Below are 18,848 nucleotides of genomic sequence, written 5' to 3'. Positions count from 1 at the left end.
ACATGGCAGGGTGTGGGCGCCGGCGCGCGCGCATGACGGGAGACGGAGCGCAAAGCGATGGAGAAGGGCGGGATGAAGGCCCAAATGAAGTGTTTCCTCTCGAAGCAGAAAAGGCTGAGAGGAAGCCGTGTTTTTAGCTCGCGGTCTAAGGTCTAGGTACCGCGCCCTACTCTATCACACAGACGATCTGCTTAGTCCCCGGGGAGAAGGGTCAAGGGCGGGAGCGTCCCCCAAAAATATGCAAACGGTCGGCAGTTCCCTCGCCGAGTACGAAGTCGCTCGTCTCGAAATCTTGTTCCGCCCTCTCTCTCTCTCTTTCTCCTTCCCCATCTCATTCCTAATTCCCCCTTTATCCCCCTGGTTTGCCCACTTGACTGTTTAGCCCTGGCCTTGCTTCTCTAGGTTCCTCTGGCCATCATCGATCGAGGACGTTTCTTTTCGTCAACGCAGCCGTAACTGTTTCTTGTTGTCCTCTTCCCACAGTTGGACACCATGTCGATGCAGGATGGGGTTATGTACGTCGCGCCTGTGCCAGAGGGCTATGTGCGTGATCCGACTGCGGCACCACAAGTGACTGCGCTCATGATCGTGTCGGGCGTGAGCTTTGCCTTGGCCGTTCTTTCGACAATTGCGCGGATCTGGACGAGAGCGGCCGTCATCCGCATGGTCTCCCTAGACGATTGTACGTCAAACACCCCTGCTTTGCGGATTTTGGCATGTTTGGCATGTTCTTCCATGGCTGACTCGCGTTTTCCCTAGATCTCATGATCGGCGCCCTGGTAAATCTAACCTTATCGAAACTTAAAATGCCTTTCGAATATTGTCTAACAAGTTGCAGCTCTGCGGCACAGCCCTCGTTGCCTTTGTGTGGCACAGTACGTCTCGACACCATGACGATGACCAACGTGCAGTATACTGATCCATGATGTCGTAGTGCTCAACTGGGGCCTCGGGAAGCACCTCTGGAACGTGCCCATGACGCCCGACTTTTATCCCAACTTTGCGCTCTCAAACGTGCTGGCGGCCATCTTCTTCTGCCTCGCAACAGGCCTCGCCAAGGGCTCGATCCTGCTCTTCTATCTGCGCATCTTCCCCTCGCGCAAGATGATCTGGACCGTCTGGGTCCTCTTTGGCTTCACCGTCGGCTACTCGCTCGCCTGCGCCCTCGTCAACGTCTTCAGCTGCAACCCGATTGCTGGGTCGTGGGCGCTTGAGCACGCGGCCACGGCCGTCTGTATCAACCGGCCCGTCTTCTACTTTGTGCAGGCGAGCCTGGGCATCTTCACTGACATCACGACCGTCGTGTGCCCGCTGCCCGTGCTCAAGACGCTGAGGCTGCCTCTGAAGCAGAAGATTGGTGTTGCCGTGGTTCTGTCCATGGGTGCCCTGTGAGTACTCTTCCGGCTACTCGTTGCACTGTAAAAAAGAAAAGCATCTTTGCTGACGGCCTTGTAGGGTCTGTATCATCAGCGTGATTCGTCTGCACTCGCTCTACATCCTGCTAAAGGAGACCGACCTCACAAGTGAGTCCCCCCTAAGAGCACCGCGGAAAACATGGCACGCGCTAACAAGAAGCAGTGAACACGGTCACGGCCCTCATGTGGTGCGTCCTCGAACTCAACCTCAGCATCTTCGGCGGCAACATCCCGGCCGCCAAGCCGCTGCTGCAGCAGATTTTCCCCAAGCTCTTCGGCACCTCGCGCCGCGACACCTCCAACGCCATCTACCTGCACTCGTCCCACGGCGAGCGCTCGCAGACCAAGGGCAGCCGGGCCATGGGCGGGTCGCACTTTGCGCCCGATGCCAGCATGCGCACGCAGACGCATGTCGTGGGCGACAGCGGCAGCGAAGAGTACATCATGCAGGACCAGAAGATTACCAAGACGGTTGAGTTCAGCTTTGACGTGCAGAGCGCGAGGGACTCGGACGCCGATCTGCGGAGGTAGGGGGCTTGTTGAGAATAGCTTCAGCCTGGGGCACGGAACGTGGAAGCATGGTAGCGGAAGCATGGCGGGAAAAGCGTAATCACAATTGTAGTTTTTTTCGGTTTTGAATCTCGAATGAGATCTCGATCAGTCAGATCTCCATCCTGTCAGCGTGCCGTCGGACGTCCGAAGCCGGTCCGGATTTGGAGGTGTGCCATTCTCAGCCGCGTGTGTGACCTTCTGTATTGGGCTTCAGCCGCTCGGCATGGAGAGCTGCTGTACAGGCCCACTAATGCAGCGGTATGTTTGTTGCCTCGGACAGATCGACTGTTCTCGACTTGTTCTTGACTCTACCTCCTTCTCAGATCTCACGCATTTACAGCAGTTGCCAGCCTCACCACCGCTTCTGCAAACCAGACACCCAACCACAGCCCGTATTCATTCTCCAGCCGAGAAAGCTGCCATGACCGTCCCAGACCCTACGCTCCCGCTCCCGCGCATCCTTTGCCTGCACGGCGGGGGCGTCAACGCCGACATCTTCGCCGCCCAGGCGCGCGCCCTCATAGCGCGGCTCGCGCCGTACTTCCGCCTCGTCTTCGTCGACGGGCCCTTCCTGTGCGCCGCCCACGAAGACATTGTCGCCGTCTACGGCGAGCTCGGCCCCTTCCGCCGCTGGCTGCCGTGGCTGCCGTCGCACCCGGACGTCGACGCCGAGACGGCGTCGGCCGAGATCCGCTACAGCCTGCGCACCGCCATGGAGGGCGACGACGCCGCCGGCGCCACGGGGCCCTGGGTCGGCCTGCTGGGGTTCAGCCAGGGGGCCAAGATGGCCGCGAGCTGGCTGTACACGCAGCAGGTCCTCGGCCGTGGGGCGGCGACGGCGTTTCGGTTCGCCGTGCTGCTCGCCGGCCGGGCGCCGCTTGTCGTGCTCGAGGAGGGCGTCGCCGTGCCGCCGGGCGTGGCGGATGCGTCGATGAGGAGCACGCAGTTTGAGGGGCTGCCGGAGGGGATCACGGGCGATGCGCACGTGCTGAAGCTGCCGACTGTTCATGTGCACGGCCTGAGGGACCCTGGCCTCGAGATGCATCGGGTCATGATGAAGTCCTACTGCGAGGAGGGCACGACGAGGTTGGTTGAGTGGAATGGCGGTCACCGGGTGCCGATCAAGCAGGCGGATGTCGATGCCGTTGTTGGGGAGATTTTGAGTCTGGGCAGAGAATTGGGATTGGTGGATGGTGGTGAGCTAGCATAGCGTCGGCATTGGTTTGCTCTTCGAGGGTTCTTGAAAACATTCACGATAGTGTGTCCTTGCTCATGCTGTGAATAGGCAGTACACCTCGATTGATGTGATCACTACAGTACGGACTAATCGTCCTTCATTTGAAGCTGGAGCACAGCTTAGACTGAAGCACAGTTCAGATTTAAGGTAGCGCCATCTCGCGACATTGGCGGAGCCAAGGCAAACAAGCCGTGAACTCGGTTCCAGCCGTGAGTCACTTCGCCGAAGCGGGCACTGAAAAACGCTTCGTCGCCCACGATCAGACATCCAAGACACTTTGTGTACCAACAACTCCTTCATCGCCATGGCTGCCGTTCCCGACGTCCTTGTCACCGGCTCGGCCGGACACCTTGGCTGCGCCCTCATGCTATCGCTTGCCTCTCACGGGCACACCCCCATCGGCATCGACATACTCGCCGCAGCCACGACGACGCACGTCGGCTCCATCGCCGACCGCCCCTTTGTCGCCTCCATCTTCGCCCGCTACCCCTCCATCCAGCATGTCCTCCACGCCGCGACGCTGCACAAGCCGCACGTCGACTCGCACACCAAGACCGACTTTATCAACGTCAACATGACGGGGACGCTGAATCTCCTCGAAGAAGCCTCAGCCCTCGGCCCGCAGATGGCGTCCTTCGTCTTCATCTCGACAACCTCCACCTTTGGCCGGGCCTTGAGCCCTCGACAGGGCAGCCCCGCCGCCTGGATCGACGAGGCCGTCGTGCCGATCCCCAAGAACATCTACGGCGTCACCAAAGTCGCCGCCGAGGATCTCTGCCGCCTGGTGCACGCGCAGACGCGCATGCCCGTCCTCGTGCTGCGCACGAGCCGCTTCTTCCCCGAACAGGACGACGACGAGGACAGGCGCCGCGCCGTGGACGATGAGAACCTCAAGGTCCTCGAGCTGGCGTATCGGCGCGTCGACATTTCCGATGTCGTGTCCGCTTGCGTTTGCGCCATGGCGAGGGCACGGGATGTGGGGTGGGGGAAGTACATCATCAGCTCGCCGCCTCCGTTCCGTCGTCATGAAGAGACGCTCAGGGGCTTGGATGCTGATGCCGGGGCTGTGTACAGAGATGCGGTGCCGGGGATGGAGGACGCGTTTGCGAGACGGGGCTGGGGGTTCTTGCCGAGGATTGATCGGGTGTATGATTCTTCCAGGGCGGTGGCCGAGCTGGGGTGGAAGCCTGAGTATACGATACAAAAGACGGTGGAGCGTCTGGCCAGAGGTGAGGAGTGGAGGAGCGAGTTGGCTTTCAAGGTCGGGAAGAGAGGGTATCACGCTGTGCCGACGGGGGTCTATACCACCGCTGAGAGATAAACGATCTGTTCGCTACGTGTTGTTGATGCGGACGTCAAATTCTCTTGTTTCGTGAATAGGTACGCGCTTACTCCTGATAAGAATACTCATGAACATTTCGAAAAGGTGGTGGACGAACTGGGAGAATTGAGGCTCCTTATTTGAGCTCACAGACCATCACTTCAGGAGCCAGGAACAGCGAGTGTCTGTAAACATGTACAAATTCGCTACGCCTCATAATTCTTTTGGTTCGAGAGGGTTGATATACCACATCTTCTGTCTGCGAGACCATGTAGGAGAAAGTTAAGTGCAAGGCTTTCCGCATGATGAACCCATTCAAAGCATCAGAAGTGGTCGCAAGCCTGGGAAATACACCTGTAATTCGATATCGCCACTATTTCATCAATGGAGAAACAACATTGACTCTTGAGAGCATGGTAATATGCGAGTCAAGGAAATGCTTCACTGATACTGGAAGGTGAGACTCGAATGTAGCATCTCTGCATCGGAATCTGCAGACATTCAGGTAACACATCGCAAGATGAGCACAGCAAAGCCCAAATGTCACAGGCACAAGGGAAGCCCTGATTATTTGCATGTATCCTGAAATCAAGACGCTACATCGTCACCCAAAACATCCCCCGCCAATGTGCCACATCACTCCAACGGCCGCAGAAGATCCCCATGCCCCTCTGCCCTGACAGCATCCTGCACGGCAGCTAGGATCTCGGCATGCACGCCCGCCGGCGCGGCAACCCAGCCAAAGTTGGCAACCATCTTACGCCCCGCCGTCAGGTCGGGCTCCCTGCCATCGACGTCGGTCACCTTGCCGCCGGCCTCCTGGAACATGAGCATGGCGCCGGCGTGGTCCCAGATCTTGCCGAGGCGCTCCCTCTTCTTGTAGACCCAAAAGGTCACGTTGGCGTGGCCGAGGGCGAGGGAGGCCCAGCGCGGCACCCAGCCGAGGAGATCGTTGCCGGGGTAGGCGAGGCCCATGCGCGCGGCAATCTTCTCGTGGATGCCGGGGATGGACGAGTCGGCGTCCGTGCTCGTGACGAGGCGGTACGATGACGTGTCGGTGGGGTGCTGCGGGATGCGGGTGCCGGCCAGGTCGGCGGCCCCGGGCAGCGGCCGGAGGAACGACCCGCGCCCGCGGACGGCGTAGAGGAGGGAGCCGCCGTGCGGGTTCGGGTCGATGGTGTGGTTCTGGATCGGGGGCGTGGCGTCGGGCGAGAGGTTCGGCAGGCCCACAACAGCGACTGTCTGCTTGCCGTCGACGAGGAGGCAGGCGTTGACGGCATAAATCTCACCGCGAAGGTAGGTTTTTGTGCCGTCGATGGGGTCGAACACCCAGACGCGCCCCTGGTGAGGCTGGCCGAGGCCTGCACGGTCGATGAGCTCGCAGGTGTGGTCTGGCGACGTTGGGAAGTGGACCACCGAGGCACCGTCCTCACCCTCGACCTCGGCGGCTTTGACCTCTTGCAGAATCGCCCACACGGCTGCTAGCAAATCGGGGTTCGCTCGCAGGTCGTCAGCAGCCTCCTCGCCGACAAAGGAGTCACTAGGAAAGGCCGCCGTAAGGGTGGCGGTGAGGATGGCCTGGCAAGCAAAGTCGGCCACGGTGACCGGGCTGTGGTCATTCTTGTCGATGTGTCCTACGCGGTTGTTGGCAGCGGCCAGGACGATTTTTGATAATTTCGCAGCGCGTTGGACAGCCGATATCGTTGTCGTGAGCTCCGCGAGGTACTGTGAGTCCATCGTCGATGAGGGGGGCGGGGCCGCCCAGGGAGCCTAGGTATGGTGTTTTGATGGTGACGAGGGGTGTTCCAGATTGGTGCCGTGAGTCCTTGCTGAGGCCTGATACTGGTGGAGGATAAGGTCGACTGAGAATATGGCAGGCGAGGTCCAATTGACAAAATTGTGAGTGAATTGAAGATTGAGGCAATAGATAGATGAGTCTGATGCAAGCCGAGCTGAAGTGAAGCGAAGCGAAGCGAACCCGATGGGAGCAAGAGTGAAAATCCGTGGTAGTGACGTTTTGTGGGGCTACCGTCATCGGCTCCTGCCCCGCAAGGGACTGATCTGGGTGCGCCTGCCGTTCGTCAAGCTGCTGGCAGTAGCACCCCGAGGGACCATCATCGTCATTGAGGGCATCGCGAGGCAATGGCAAGATGAATGATGCACTTTGCTCCTTCTAACTCCCGGCCTCGACCCTTTGTCCAAAAATCATCTATCGGCCCTTCATCAAGTGGACAAAATGCAGGAGAACAAACTCAACTACCTAGGTAGGTACCTAGGTAATCAAGCATGTCTAGCCATCACACGCTGACCTGTAGGCATCTTTCCCTGTGGTCCTACACAAGCACAGCACCGTCAGTCGAATTGCCGAAATCCCGGTTCGAAGAGGGGTTTGACTAGCAGCGCCAGTTAGCACAAATCTTGTCCATTTCCCCCAAACAAACAACGAAGTAAACTCACCCTGCTCCCACGTCAACAGCGGCTCCTTGCTCGCCACAATGTCCCACCAAACCCGCAGACACCACGTCCCCACGAGCGCGTCCCGGCGACTCTGCGCCATGGGCTCGACAATCTGCAGCCGCACGATGCCGTCCTCGTACGTGTCGTACGCCAGCAGCGGCCCGCCCTTGTCGCCCTCGCGCCACTCCCACCGGCCCGCCGCCGTCGCCTTGACCGAGAAGAGCACGTCGCCGCCCTTGAGCTCGCCCGCCACCCCGTTGGGCCGCGTCACACGCAGGGCGCGGTACTCGGTCGAGCCGGCCATCTTGTGGCGCTTCTTGAAGCCGACGTGGCTGAGGTTGCTGCGCCGGACGGACTCGAGGTAGAAGGGGAAGTTGGACTGCATGACTGCCGTCGGCCGCGACAGGTTGTACATGTGCTTCTTGCGCGCCGCGATCTCGGGGCCCCGGTCGTCCGAGGAAGCGGCGCGGCGGACATGGTAGTCGAGGCGCGAGAGCTCGACCTTTTGGTGCGATGGCGTGAGGTGGCCGAGGGCGAGGGAGAGCTCGTAGAGGGGTGGTGATGTGATGGAGGCGGTGCTGTGGATCGTGGTGCCCGCGAGGAGCAGCGTCTCGGGGGGTATCATGTCGTCTTGGATCGTGGACGCTGTGTCGGCGTACGGCGGCAGGCCGGTGTCGGACGATGCCGAGGGCGAGCGTGGCCGTCCCTCATGGCCCAGATTGGCATCGAGCATCTTGCTTGGCTTGCTAGCCATGGTGTCGTGGATGCTGTCACAGACGTTGATCTGGCCGGTGATTTATTGCAGTGATTTGTTGCACTACCAATGAAGAGGACTGACGGCGGTAAAACGGCCACTCGACAAAAGGAGCCGTCTTGCGCAAGCTATCTCACGCACGAATGGGGTGTGCTTGGTCCGACAGTCGATGTTTAATGATTCTTGGCAATCGGACCAAGTGGCTCAGCTGTCGCATCACATCACCATAAAAGTATGATGCTCTCATGACAAGTGAACTGCCCGAGACCCCATGCCTCGGCATCAGTCTCATTAGCGTGACAGGGCTGGCGTCACCAGGTCTTCTCAAGCCCCTGCAAGGCGAATAACACCATAACAGGAATGGAGCTGTAAGGTAGGTAGGTAGACAAGAACAGCTCGTCATGGTGCAGCAGCAGTCGTCTTGGCCGTGAGTGCTACGAAGAGACATGGCTCAGGTATCAAGCCGCCAGGCCTCCAAACTACCTAGGTAGGCTGTAGGGTTCCCTTCAGGGTCATTGTCCAGCGGTCGCTGCCCATGTGGACCTGCTGTTTGTGGTAAAACCCGCTGCTGCGCATCGGCCAAATAGCGCCAGGCCGCTGTAAACACTGAGATGCCCCGCCTTGCCCGCCATCTAAGATCTTGGGGCCCCACCACGGCAGGCAGCAGCCCGCCTTACCTCCCATGTGAGACTTGACCTTCTGGCACAAACACCAAGTTTAAACATCGCCATCCTCCAGATCACGCACGCCAAACAATGACATTACACACATGTCGCTCGCGGCACCTACCGATGCTCCGGGGGAGGACCCGGTTCCCCCTCCGCCCCCATCTCCAATAACCTTCGTCCGCGACGTTGAGCCCTTTGTCCCGACGCCCCTCATCGCCGACCTCCTTCGAACTCGCTACTGCATTCCTGACTCCATCTTCCTCGTCGAGGGCATCGAGTCGGCGCCCCTCACCCCGTCAAGTCGATGGCGCGTCGTGCGCCTCATGCTGGGCGACGGCGAGCTCTGCATACAGGCCCTCCTGGTGCCTGAAATGCACCGCTTCGTCGACACCGGCTCAGTCACCGTCGGGTCCTACGTTAAGCTGCCCAAGTTCGCCACGCGCAGGATGCAGATTACGACCCAAGATGGAAAGGGGAGACAGAAGATGGTCTACCTTGTGGTCAGCGACATCATTGCCGTCGGCTGGCACAATACGCTGCGTGAGGCTGCGAGACACGAAGCCCTCGGTGACGATGACGATGACGATGACGAGCTGGCGCAGGAGGAACAGCAATCACTCACACAGAGGCAGTCTCGCGGGCTGTCAACCGAAGGAGATGAAGAGGACTTGATCGCGGACAGCGACATTGAGTTTGGAGATGTTGAGCGCGTACTGAACCATGCGCAGGCATTGACTGCGACGACGCCTACGCGTCCCCGCGTCAGAGGTCAGGCTGCCCGGTCACCCAGTCGCTACGACGGCGATTCAGATGACGAGGCGGCCTTTGAGACCATGACTGTAACCCCCACGAGGTCGACCCAGCGTCGCGAGCGCCTTGCCAACACGATCCAGGCGTCTGCCAGCGCTCAGGTCTCGACACTGCCAAAGGATTCCGATTTGTCACCGTCAAGAGCTGCACAAGGTAGAGGTCCTCCAGGACATGAGGACAAGACCCAAGATGAAAGCAACACCAATGTTCAAAAAGTTGCTTCGCCATCCAAAGCATCACGCGCACAGGCTGGGTCTCAGCGACCGCCAGTTGCTTTGGCCAGGCAGTGGACGGACACGTCTATTCCCCTGAAGCTCACCCCTCTCCGTGCGATCAACAGCCTGCCGTACAAACAGAATTGGTCCATCAACGTTTTGGCCATTGTGACCGCGCTCAGTGGCATTGAACCATCGCATATCCCGCCCTATCAACAACGCATCGCGCGCCTTGCTGACCCTTCCACTGACAAGCACGTCATGCTAGCCTGTATGCTGGAACCTAAAGACTTCTCCCCTCGAGTTGGCAGCGCCGTGCTCCTGGTTAGCGTGAAGAACCACCTCTTCGACGGTGGAAGCCTGAAGAAGTACATCAGCGACAAGCCAACGACACAAGGTGGGCAGTGGTGGTTCCAGAACCCGTCACGGTTTGCGTGGTGTGACGCAGAGGGCCTGCAAAAATGGTGGGACGAGCTTGAAGCGGCAAGAAAAAACAAGCACGCGTGATCCGTTTTGGAAACGCTGTTCATTCCTACTACACCACTACTTCCACGCAACCGTCACTCCATTCTCGTGGGACTCCCTCGCCAGCTCGATCACGCGAATGGCGTCCCTCGACTGCTGCGCCTTGACCTCGAGCTCCGCTTTGCCGTTGATGGCATCCGCCACGTTCTCGTAGATGCCGATCCATCGGCCAGTAATGGTGGGGTACCGCCCAGTGTATTTTTTCGTCTTGGGATCAAGGGTCTGGACGCTCGAGTCAAACTCGTCGTACGTCGTCAGCACGCCGCGCAGGTCATCCGACTCGACGCCGAATCCCTCGTCGAGGGGCTTGGCGCCTGCCGCGATCTGTTCCTCCTGAGGGCAGGTGCTGCGTTGTTGGTGCTGGGCGGGTTTGTTAGTGTTGGTGTCGTTCGTCGATCAGCCGGGGTCATGCAAACCTTGATATACGATCCCTTGGTGCCCCTGACGTAGAACTTGAGCTGCTCCGCCACGGGACTCGTCACGGCCGTCTTGACGGTGACGAGGAGGTCCTTCTGCGGACCACCATACTGCAGGATAATCGTGAACGAGTCTTCCACCTCGCTCTCGATGCCTCGCTGCGCGCGGAAGAAGGCCGTCACCGACTTGGGTCTGCCGAACAGAGTGACCGCCTGATCGACACTGTGGGTTCCTTGACGACGCTGTCAGGGCCTTGGGATCATCGTCGGATAGAAAGATGACGGAAAACATACCCAGGCCAAAGGCCATGCCATCGCCGGGGGTGTACTTCTTGGCCGTCATCGTGTGAAGCCACGGCGCGTTCTCAAAGTCGTAAACGATCTCCGCCTCCTTGACGTCACCGAGGGCACCCTTGATAATCAGCTGCCTCAGAGTCTGGAAACCGCCATCCTATACCCGTGTCAGTATTGTCTCGCCATCTCGGAACTCAAGGCATACCCATCGCCTGTTCTGGAAGCAGGTGAGAATGCGCCCCTTCTTTTCAGCCAGTGCGATCGCCCGATCGACCTCTTCGGCCGACCTGCCGAAAGGCTTGTCGACAATGACTATCACCACACTCGGTCAGAAATGATTGGCCGTCGCGTTGATGTCCCGCTGCAGCCAGGACAAAAACATACCGTGCTTCCCCGCCTCGAGAGCCTTCTCCGCGAACGCGACGTGCGTATCCGTGTGCGTCGCGACGACCACCAAGTCAACATCGGCGTCTGCGAAGAAGGCGTCCGCTGTGCGGTGGTGTCTCGCCGTGGGAAAGTCGACGGTGCAGTGTGAGCCGGCGGCGGCGGAGGCCAGATCGGCGGGAGCTTCGGCGCGCTGGAGGATGGCGACGACCTCGTAGTCGGGGATCGCCCTTATAAAAGGGAGGTGGAAGCTCTTGGCGGCGAAGCCGTAGCCTACAACGCCCACTCGGATAGGGGCCATGATGTCTGCTGTTTAGTTGTCGCGGGTTGTGGTGGCACGGCAATGGAAAGTTTCTTTAGAGACACATTGATGAGATCGAGCAACGAACATTCGGGACCCGGTCTCTACTTATGCATGATGGACGCCCAGGCGATGAAGGTGCCATGCATCGGTGGACTCGAGCTCGCGGAGTCTCGGGGCTCCGGAGAAACTACCCCCTCTTCACAGCATTTAGCCCAACCAACTCCGAGAGGTGGTGCGGGGCTCTGGCGAGAGGCATCAACCCGCCCTTAGCCTTGTCTCCGGGAACCTCACCAAGATCCTGCAGCAGCCAGAGAATCAATATCGCCACAGCTTCTGTTACAAAGCAGGTACGAGTGTACCTAATAGGACACTCGGGACTTCGTTCGCTCTCCTATTGATGAGATGGGAGGAATACTTCCGGAAAGAGAATCGATCTCAACGGCCGTACACTGGATCCTGCGCAACACCCCCTAGCGTTTGAGGTAAGCGACTAAGCGGCGTCATTCGACATTCGATCCTCAGGCGATGTGTTTCCGATTCCCGTACTATCAGGCACTGAAAGTTCAACAGTTGGCCGCGTCTAGCTTGACGATAATGTCGCCAAGAGGTGGCATGACACGCTCCAGCACCTGGAAGACTGTGCTTCTAGCCCCCAGTGACGATTCCCGCAAAGTGAAAGACAGAATGGAAGCATACCGAAGTATACCCGTCGTCTATGGCACAAGGTTGGTGGGAAGCTAGTTCACCTTAACCTGGGTAGACAAAATGCTATTTCCTCATGTTTACAAGGACGCTGTACCCTTCTTCCGGTTTTGGCGCTGCTTTCCTGCTTCCCCTTTCCTTTTTGAACGGGTTTGCGGTTGGCATTGGGTTGGAATTACTAGGGGCCGGGAATTGTGGCCGAGGAGACGATGGTTCATGAAGAGCAGGAGAAAAATGTATGATACTCTCTGTTTTGCGAGAATGAAAAGGACAGCCGTCGCCGAATTCTCAGCGACTGTTTGTCTCACCCAGTCGAGATCGACTAGTTCTGTGATCCCCTCTTGATCGGGCGTTCTGAACAATTCTCCGGTCGAATTGAAGTACAGACAATTGGCGAGTCTTGCCCTGAGGCTCGGGAAATAAGACGCCATGCCAGTCCTTGATTTGGAGCAGAGCGAAGAAGCCTTCAACATGGTCCGCAGCAATAGAATATAGGCTGGGGGTCGGAAGACATCTGAATTCCGGCCTTCCGCAGCTTGGTAGGCCCTCAGCAGCCCTTATGTGCACGTTCTCGCGGGCCGTAACCCCCAGCCAGCTCCCCTGAGCTATTCATAATCGTCTGCGAGGGCGCAGACACCAAGCTTTTCCCCTTGTGCGCCAGGACAGTGGACCCCGTCTTGGCTGTTTATTAGCCGCCCGAAAATTCCAAGTGGAATTCGATTGTAGCTATCATTAGCGTCGGGGGATCGTTGCGTCCTCTTCGAAGGAGACATGGTGCCGCAGATGGGATGCAGGGGCAACCTGGCCTGCCTCCTTGCGTCTCAGTCATTAGTAACGTAAGGCCAGATCTCCGGTCGAATTGAATCGAACGGACTTGAAGCCACGCAGCATGATCGCTGAGTTTGCCAACGTTGCAGTTGAGGAACTTGAGGCACCGCCCCGTGGAACATTTGTTTAGTCATCCGTGACCCAGATCCACCATATGTTCGCGCGGGCTCGTATCTTTACGGCTGTTTAAACTCCACAGTCCTCGCCCAGACACAACCGCCTACAGCAACAGGCAGGGATCATCCTCATGACGAGCATCGTGAGGAGGCGCAAAGCGCACAGTAAGTCTCGAGAAGGGTGTCTACAATGCAAGGAGCGCCACGCCAAGGTACCACGCATCCCCGTCTTTCCAAGGCTTTGGAGCTGAACCCCTTTAGTGCAACGAGGTTCATCCCCAATGCGGACCGTGTCACCGCGCCGACATGTCGTGCAGCTACTCTGCACCGAGCCTGTCAATCACGCCTCTCAACGAAGACAGCGTCGCTGATTTGGAGCTCCTCGAGCAATGGCACCGCCGTCAAATTACGGGCCATCTCTCTGATAGTGCGCGGAGCTTGGAGTCCAGTCTCGTTCGATTGGGTTTCTCGCACCACTACTTACTGAACAGTATCCTTGCCCTCACGGCGTTAGAGCTCTACAGCGAAGACCAGTCTCGGTTCAAATGGTACGCAAGAGCCGTCGCTCACCAACAGACCGCACTCAGTCGCGTCAAGCCGCACTTCAAGTCGCCTGAAGCCACCGACCAACAAGCGCTGCTGGGCTTCTCTGCCTTCACCTCCATGTACGCCGTGGCCGAGCCCTTCATGCGACCCCATCAATTGCGCGCTTTTCAGCCAGCCCAGTTCGATCCTGTGGACGAGTTGTTGCGCGCCTTTCATTTCGGGCGATGCACAACGTCATTCGTGCAGCAAAGTTTCCCTCCAGCCCTGGTTACAGAGTCCTGGCTTCTCCTGCCGTCCATGACACGACAAGGAGATGCTTTCCAGGGTCCCAGTGCAAAATTCCCACAGTTCCAACCGCTCGTAGACCGCGTTAGGCATCTCTCCGACCATTCACAGGAGATGGCGTGTCTTTCGTCCATTTCTCAGCTCATTGGGCGAATAGCCACCTTGGTTGATAATCCCACAGAGCCCGAGAAGGGCAAGGTTATTTGGGGATGGGGTCTCGAGGTCCATCAAGACTTTCTCGACATGTGTTCGGCGCGGCACTCCGTGGCACTCGCCGTCTTGGCCCACCTGGCCGTCCTGATGACCTTTTACAGGGAGCACTGGTGTCTCAGGTCATGGCCTACCGGGCTGCTAAGTCACGTCAAGGGTGTCCTTGGTGATGAGTGGAAAGATGTAATCCAGTGGCCGTGCGATGTCGTGTTTGGATCAGTTGCAGTTGCATATGGATAGGCCAGACGAAATGCAGTGTGAAATTGGTCCGAGGTGGGTCAGACAATCCGAGGTCGAGTCAAGATTCTTTCTAAGCGTAGGAACCTTAGTTTGCCGTATTGATACGGGAGGGCGGTCCACGCAGCTAGCCTGCTTTGGGCTGGCCTGCGAGGCCTAAGATCTGTAAGCGGTGGTCGATCTAGGCTCAACATGAGAATATCTGTTTGACAACCAGCCATCCGAAGGAGGTAAATAGGCTGGTGGAAGAAGATATAAAAGGAGTCTATGTAGTTGATAATTGACTGAAAATACATCATTCCCATCTCATCTTCCAACATCACACTAACTTCTCACACACTCACACTCTACAAATAAAATGTCTCGATACACCGCCAGCTACGCCACCCCCAAGGGCCCTGGCGATGCTCGCCCTACAGCCCTTCAGATCATCGAGGACGAAGGTCGCGTTGGCCAGCTCACCGGCAAGGTCGCCCTCGTCACCGGTGCCAACTCTGGTATTGGTCTTGAAACAGCCCGCGCGCTCCATGCTGCCGGCGTCACCTTGTACATCACTGCGAGGGACACGGCCAAGGCCGAGAAAGCCATCGAAGCCATCAAGAAGGACTCTAGTGCCAGCAGCAACGCATCCATCAAGGCGATCACCCTACGCTTGGACTCTCTCAGCTCGGTGCGCAGCGCAGCCAAAGCCTTCCTCGAGCAGAGCGACAAGCTTAACCTTCTCATCCTCAATGCCGGCATCATGTGCACTCCGGATGAGAAAACCGAAGATGGATTTGAGCTGCAGTTCGGCACAAACTATCTAGGCCACTTCCTGCTGTTCCAGCTGCTGAAGCCTGCCCTGTTGTCCGGGAGCTCGCCCGATTTCCACTCCCGCGTCGTTTCCGTCTCCTCCATTGCCCACAATGACAGTGGCATCCGCTTCGAGGATATCAACTTTGAGAAGACGCCGCACAACCCGTGGCTCGCATATGGCCAGTCAAAGACGGCCAACATCTACCTCGCCAATGAGATTGAACGCCGCTTCAGCTCCAAGGGGCTGCACGCTCTGTCTCTCCATCCCGGCGTCATCTTCACCAATCTGACCAACCACATGGATACGACGGAATGGGTAGCCTCCATGACCGACGAGGCCAAGGCCGAACTCAAGAGCGCACCTCAAGGAGCGGCCACAACAGTCTACGCCGCCGTCAGCAAGGAATGGGAGGGTCGCGGCGGCAAGTATCTGAACAACTGCGCCGTTGACCCGCTCATTCCTTCTGGAAAGACCTGGCAGCAGGGCGCAAGTGGCCACGCAGCTTGGGCGTACGATGTGGAGAGTGCAAAGAAACTTTGGGACATTGGAAACGAGATGATCGGTTTCAAGGAGGAGTAGATATGATCGAGTTTAGGTCACTTCGGGGTAGGAATACTTCTGTTCAACCCTGCGATAGCTTGCTACTTGATTCGAAATAAAAACATAGTTTAGGACCATGATGAAATTGGCGTTGCCACTATGAAGCCACTTCTCAAATCTAAAACCTTACGCGAGACCGAGATGAGACAGAGGAACCCACAGTCGTGAACATGGTTCAATAAGCATGAACCAGTTGTTCTCACAGGATTACATAGCTAATGATTCCTTTTTAAACATAGTGCCCAGCTGGCTTCTAGATATGTCATGCGTTGATGAGGTAAATGAGCAGACATGTCTTCAGTAATACATGGGACAACCCCTCAGAAGCTCGACTCCCGCGGGAACGCCAGCCAGTATGCTGCTGATAGGAATCATTTACATCGCAACGAAACTGCCCAAGTCCTTCAAGCAGAGTCGAGGCTGGCTTGAAAACCTCTACAGAAGGCCCCCGAGGCATCCTGCTTTCGCCGCGCCGTCACAACGGTCTCTCGCAACCTTTGCGTGAACAAGTCGCACCTTTGAGTGAAAATATTTGCAGCTCAGAGGGTTGCTGTTACCACGAGGCAATTCAACTGGTGCTAGAATAAATCATTTACATAATGCTAGTTCCACCAATGATCATTATGGCTACTGGTAGTCTTCCTTAAAATATTGGCTTTTGTGGCCCGGTTCCGACGCCCGTGAAGAAAAGTTTGAGCGAAGAATCATGCCCGCTGCGCATAACTGTAGTCTCCGAATGCAAGACTGGTTCAAAGTGGTATAAACAACCTGGACTGGAAGGGAAGCCAGGGGTATGAACGCCTACGTCGAAGCGACTTTATCCCGTTCCGCTCCAGCCTCCCTCATATTTTCTTTATCTTTGCTGCGCCGTTTCAAGGGCATGATCTGCCTTTTTCCCTTCCTGAGGCCGCCAGCAATTACACTGACCATCCGCCGTTCCCCTGTAAGATGATTCACGATGAAAACGAGGAGGTATGCGAAAACAAAGGTCGGCAGGATCCAGGTGCTAGTGTGGCAATAAAAGAAGCGCATGGTGTTCTGAGACACGCAGACCACGAGACCCAACCCTAGGGCGACGAGGAAGTTGAAGATGACACGAAGAACGGCACCTTTGGTCCACCTCTCTTTTCGTGCAATGATGTAGAGGACATTTGCCATGGCTAACACAGCGCCCCCGCATACGAATGTATACTGGAAGACGGTACGGGTCCGTTGATAGGAACGCCAGCTCACCGCGAAGTTGAAGCTCTGGTTGTCGACTCCGGCCGTGGTAGGGCTTGCCGAAGGGTCGATTGTCTCCGTCTCCACTTGATCGACGTAAAAGTCAATGCCATAGTTCAGACTGACAATTTTGTCAACGGTGAAGATGATGGTCTTGAGCCCTTCTTCCAAGGCCCTGATCGTTCCGTCCTCTTGGAGTGCTTCTTCGGCCGTCATGTCTGAATTTTGCACTCGTCGACGAGCGGCCGGGATATCGAGGCTCTCCAGTTCATCCAATGTTTTGATTATGGTCAAATGGTAAACATAGTAGCCAGGGGAATAGTCTTCGAAGAGGCTGTCAACCCAATCTCTGTACGGCTGAACAAACTGACTGCTGGTCATTTGATCGCCGTTTTCTTCTAGACGCTCTCTCTCCTGGATTGTCTCTTCTTGTACAGAGCCCAGTCGCGTCCGAGTTTTCGAAGAAACTCGGAGGTCTTCCAGAAGATGATGTATTGTGCACATCCTTCGATGAACAGCGTGAGAGCTAGATGTAGAGGGAAATGAACAAGCGTCCAACTGAGTTGTCGCCATCGCGAAGCATAGAGTCGCTGCAGCCAGTCGAAATAAATCATAAACACAAGATAGCTTATACCTATACAGGCCGACACTACTCCAATAGTGTCATAGGCTGAGGTGCACCAAGTTAGCTCGCAGTATTTCCGGGAAGTGGGACTGCATACTCCAGGCATCGTGTCCGTCCGCTTTCACCACCTTGGTAATCGAAGCACAAGCTACGGTGATGCCTTCGCCGAAAAATATCAGGGTGAGAAGGCTCGATCTCCGCATCAATGGGGTACCTTCAAAGCTGAGAACAGGGTAGAAGACCGACATGCCTAGGGCAGTCAAGATCTCAACTAAACACAGACAGATTAGTCTAGAGGTCTTGTCAAATTCGAGCAGTCTCTTCATAGCTGCGCAGTCAGGAAACCAACTATAGAATACTCGGTTAGCCTGATCTTCAAAGCGAAATGTCACAACGAGATATATCATCGCATTGAAGGTGTTGATCAATGCCATCCAGATGAGAGGGGTTCTAATTGCTTTGTGTCGTCGAGCGTGAAACACGACGCTGCCGTACTTGACAGCGAGGCAAAGCCGAGAAACCATCAATATGAGAGCTAGAGCATTCCGTCAGTCGAAAGGATGCCAAACCATATGAGAGGGTGCTCTCACAGAAGGTTCGAAAGACCCGGAAGTCCTGGTCGTTTGGATCGAAGTTGGGTGAAACAGTCACAAAGCCGACAAGCACTGCAAAGTGACTCCCACGACAGCAGCGCTCAAAAATGCTGTCGGTCACATAGCGAACATCATACATGCTGGTCAACAACCAGGTCGTCCAAAGAAGATTGCATCTGGAGTCAGTCCTGAAGAAATGCCAGCAGCGGCAGACACATAGATGGGGATCTGACCAAAAGAATCCAACATATGCAGAGAGACCACCAAGCGTAGCCATCTGCTGGTTTTGATTGAAAAGGTTCAAGCACTGTCGCGGTTAGTGGCTATCGGGCAGGAGAGATACTCAGGATCACGCTCACAGCCTGAGGGCGGTCAGTGGTTACGATGGAGAAATGGCTGTGTAGGGGTGCTTTCTATGGAACCTTACAGCAAAGAAAAGGTCGTAGAAGACTTCAAGGTTTGTAGCGTCATCATTCTTTCTTAGGACAGGCTGCTCGCCGTCTGTCGCGTTGTGTCGAGCATCGCTGCAATGACTGCTTCGCGTGATCAAAAATGGACTCTCAAGGAACCTAAGTTTCTCGGATGCAGTTTCGATCGGCAACTCGTCCGACAACTTTGGCGATCGCTTTGCATCGGACTGGATTGCCTGGTGATGACCACGGAAATTCGCGAATGCCGCGAGAAAAAATCCAGAGTATTTACGAAAACCTGAGGACCGCAGTGTTGCGGAGCTTGCT

At 56.6% G+C, this 18,848-nt stretch overlaps 10 protein-coding genes across 10 annotated transcripts; 6 read left to right on the top strand and 4 right to left on the bottom strand.

The window, feature by feature from the left end:
- Positions 1-492: 492 nt before the first annotated feature.
- Positions 493-1,946, top strand: VDAG_07577 (uncharacterized protein; the record flags this gene model as incomplete). Its single annotated transcript, XM_009656482.1, has 4 exons — positions 493-682; positions 935-1,388; positions 1,456-1,523; positions 1,579-1,946. 4 exons carry the CDS (start codon positions 493-495, stop codon positions 1,944-1,946), a joined length of 1,080 nt encoding a protein of 359 aa, XP_009654777.1.
- Positions 1,947-2,388: 442 nt separating this feature from the next.
- VDAG_07576 (citrinin biosynthesis oxydoreductase CtnB) lies at positions 2,389-3,177 on the top strand (the record flags this gene model as incomplete). Its single annotated transcript, XM_009656481.1, has 1 exon — positions 2,389-3,177. The coding sequence occupies one exon, from the start codon at positions 2,389-2,391 to the stop codon at positions 3,175-3,177; it is 789 nt and encodes a 262-aa protein (XP_009654776.1).
- A 331-nt stretch (positions 3,178-3,508) lies between these two features.
- On the top strand, positions 3,509-4,525 carry VDAG_07575 (NAD dependent epimerase/dehydratase family protein; the record flags this gene model as incomplete). Its single annotated transcript, XM_009656480.1, has 1 exon — positions 3,509-4,525. One exon carries the CDS (start codon positions 3,509-3,511, stop codon positions 4,523-4,525), a length of 1,017 nt encoding a protein of 338 aa, XP_009654775.1.
- Positions 4,526-5,161: 636 nt separating this feature from the next.
- Positions 5,162-6,262, bottom strand: VDAG_07574 (inositol monophosphatase family protein; the record flags this gene model as incomplete). Its single annotated transcript, XM_009656479.1, has 1 exon — positions 5,162-6,262. One exon carries the CDS (start codon positions 6,260-6,262, stop codon positions 5,162-5,164), a length of 1,101 nt encoding a protein of 366 aa, XP_009654774.1.
- A 155-nt stretch (positions 6,263-6,417) lies between these two features.
- VDAG_07573 (uncharacterized protein) lies at positions 6,418-7,736 on the bottom strand (the record flags this gene model as incomplete). The annotated part of the gene is made up of 2 exons (XM_009656478.1): positions 6,418-6,918; positions 6,983-7,736. The coding sequence occupies 2 exons, from the start codon at positions 7,734-7,736 to the stop codon at positions 6,878-6,880; spliced, it is 795 nt and encodes a 264-aa protein (XP_009654773.1). The 3' UTR covers positions 6,418-6,877.
- Positions 7,737-8,505: 769 nt separating this feature from the next.
- On the top strand, positions 8,506-9,936 carry VDAG_07572 (uncharacterized protein; the record flags this gene model as incomplete). The annotated part of the gene is made up of 1 exon (XM_009656477.1): positions 8,506-9,936. One exon carries the CDS (start codon positions 8,506-8,508, stop codon positions 9,934-9,936), a length of 1,431 nt encoding a protein of 476 aa, XP_009654772.1.
- Positions 9,937-9,972: 36 nt separating this feature from the next.
- VDAG_07571 (oxidoreductase domain-containing protein) lies at positions 9,973-11,349 on the bottom strand (the record flags this gene model as incomplete). The annotated part of the gene is made up of 5 exons (XM_009656476.1): positions 9,973-10,314; positions 10,371-10,603; positions 10,665-10,821; positions 10,870-10,976; positions 11,049-11,349. The coding sequence occupies 5 exons, from the start codon at positions 11,347-11,349 to the stop codon at positions 9,973-9,975; spliced, it is 1,140 nt and encodes a 379-aa protein (XP_009654771.1).
- A 1,955-nt stretch (positions 11,350-13,304) lies between these two features.
- Positions 13,305-14,279, top strand: VDAG_07570 (uncharacterized protein; the record flags this gene model as incomplete). Its single annotated transcript, XM_009656475.1, has 1 exon — positions 13,305-14,279. One exon carries the CDS (start codon positions 13,305-13,307, stop codon positions 14,277-14,279), a length of 975 nt encoding a protein of 324 aa, XP_009654770.1.
- Positions 14,280-14,634: 355 nt separating this feature from the next.
- On the top strand, positions 14,635-15,651 carry VDAG_07569 (WW domain-containing oxidoreductase; the record flags this gene model as incomplete). The annotated part of the gene is made up of 1 exon (XM_009656474.1): positions 14,635-15,651. The coding sequence occupies one exon, from the start codon at positions 14,635-14,637 to the stop codon at positions 15,649-15,651; it is 1,017 nt and encodes a 338-aa protein (XP_009654769.1).
- Positions 15,652-16,525: 874 nt separating this feature from the next.
- Positions 16,526-17,109, bottom strand: VDAG_07568 (uncharacterized protein; the record flags this gene model as incomplete). The annotated part of the gene is made up of 2 exons (XM_009656473.1): positions 16,526-16,573; positions 16,630-17,109. The coding sequence occupies 2 exons, from the start codon at positions 17,107-17,109 to the stop codon at positions 16,526-16,528; spliced, it is 528 nt and encodes a 175-aa protein (XP_009654768.1).
- Between the last annotated feature and the right edge of the window lie 1,739 nt (positions 17,110-18,848).

This window comes from Verticillium dahliae, genomic scaffold (genome assembly GCF_000150675.1).
Source record: "Verticillium dahliae VdLs.17 supercont1.17 genomic scaffold, whole genome shotgun sequence".
Lineage (NCBI taxonomy): Eukaryota > Fungi > Ascomycota > Sordariomycetes > Glomerellales > Plectosphaerellaceae > Verticillium > Verticillium dahliae.
Note: the sequence above shows the minus strand (reverse complement) of the source record. Positions and strands in the feature narration are given on the sequence as shown.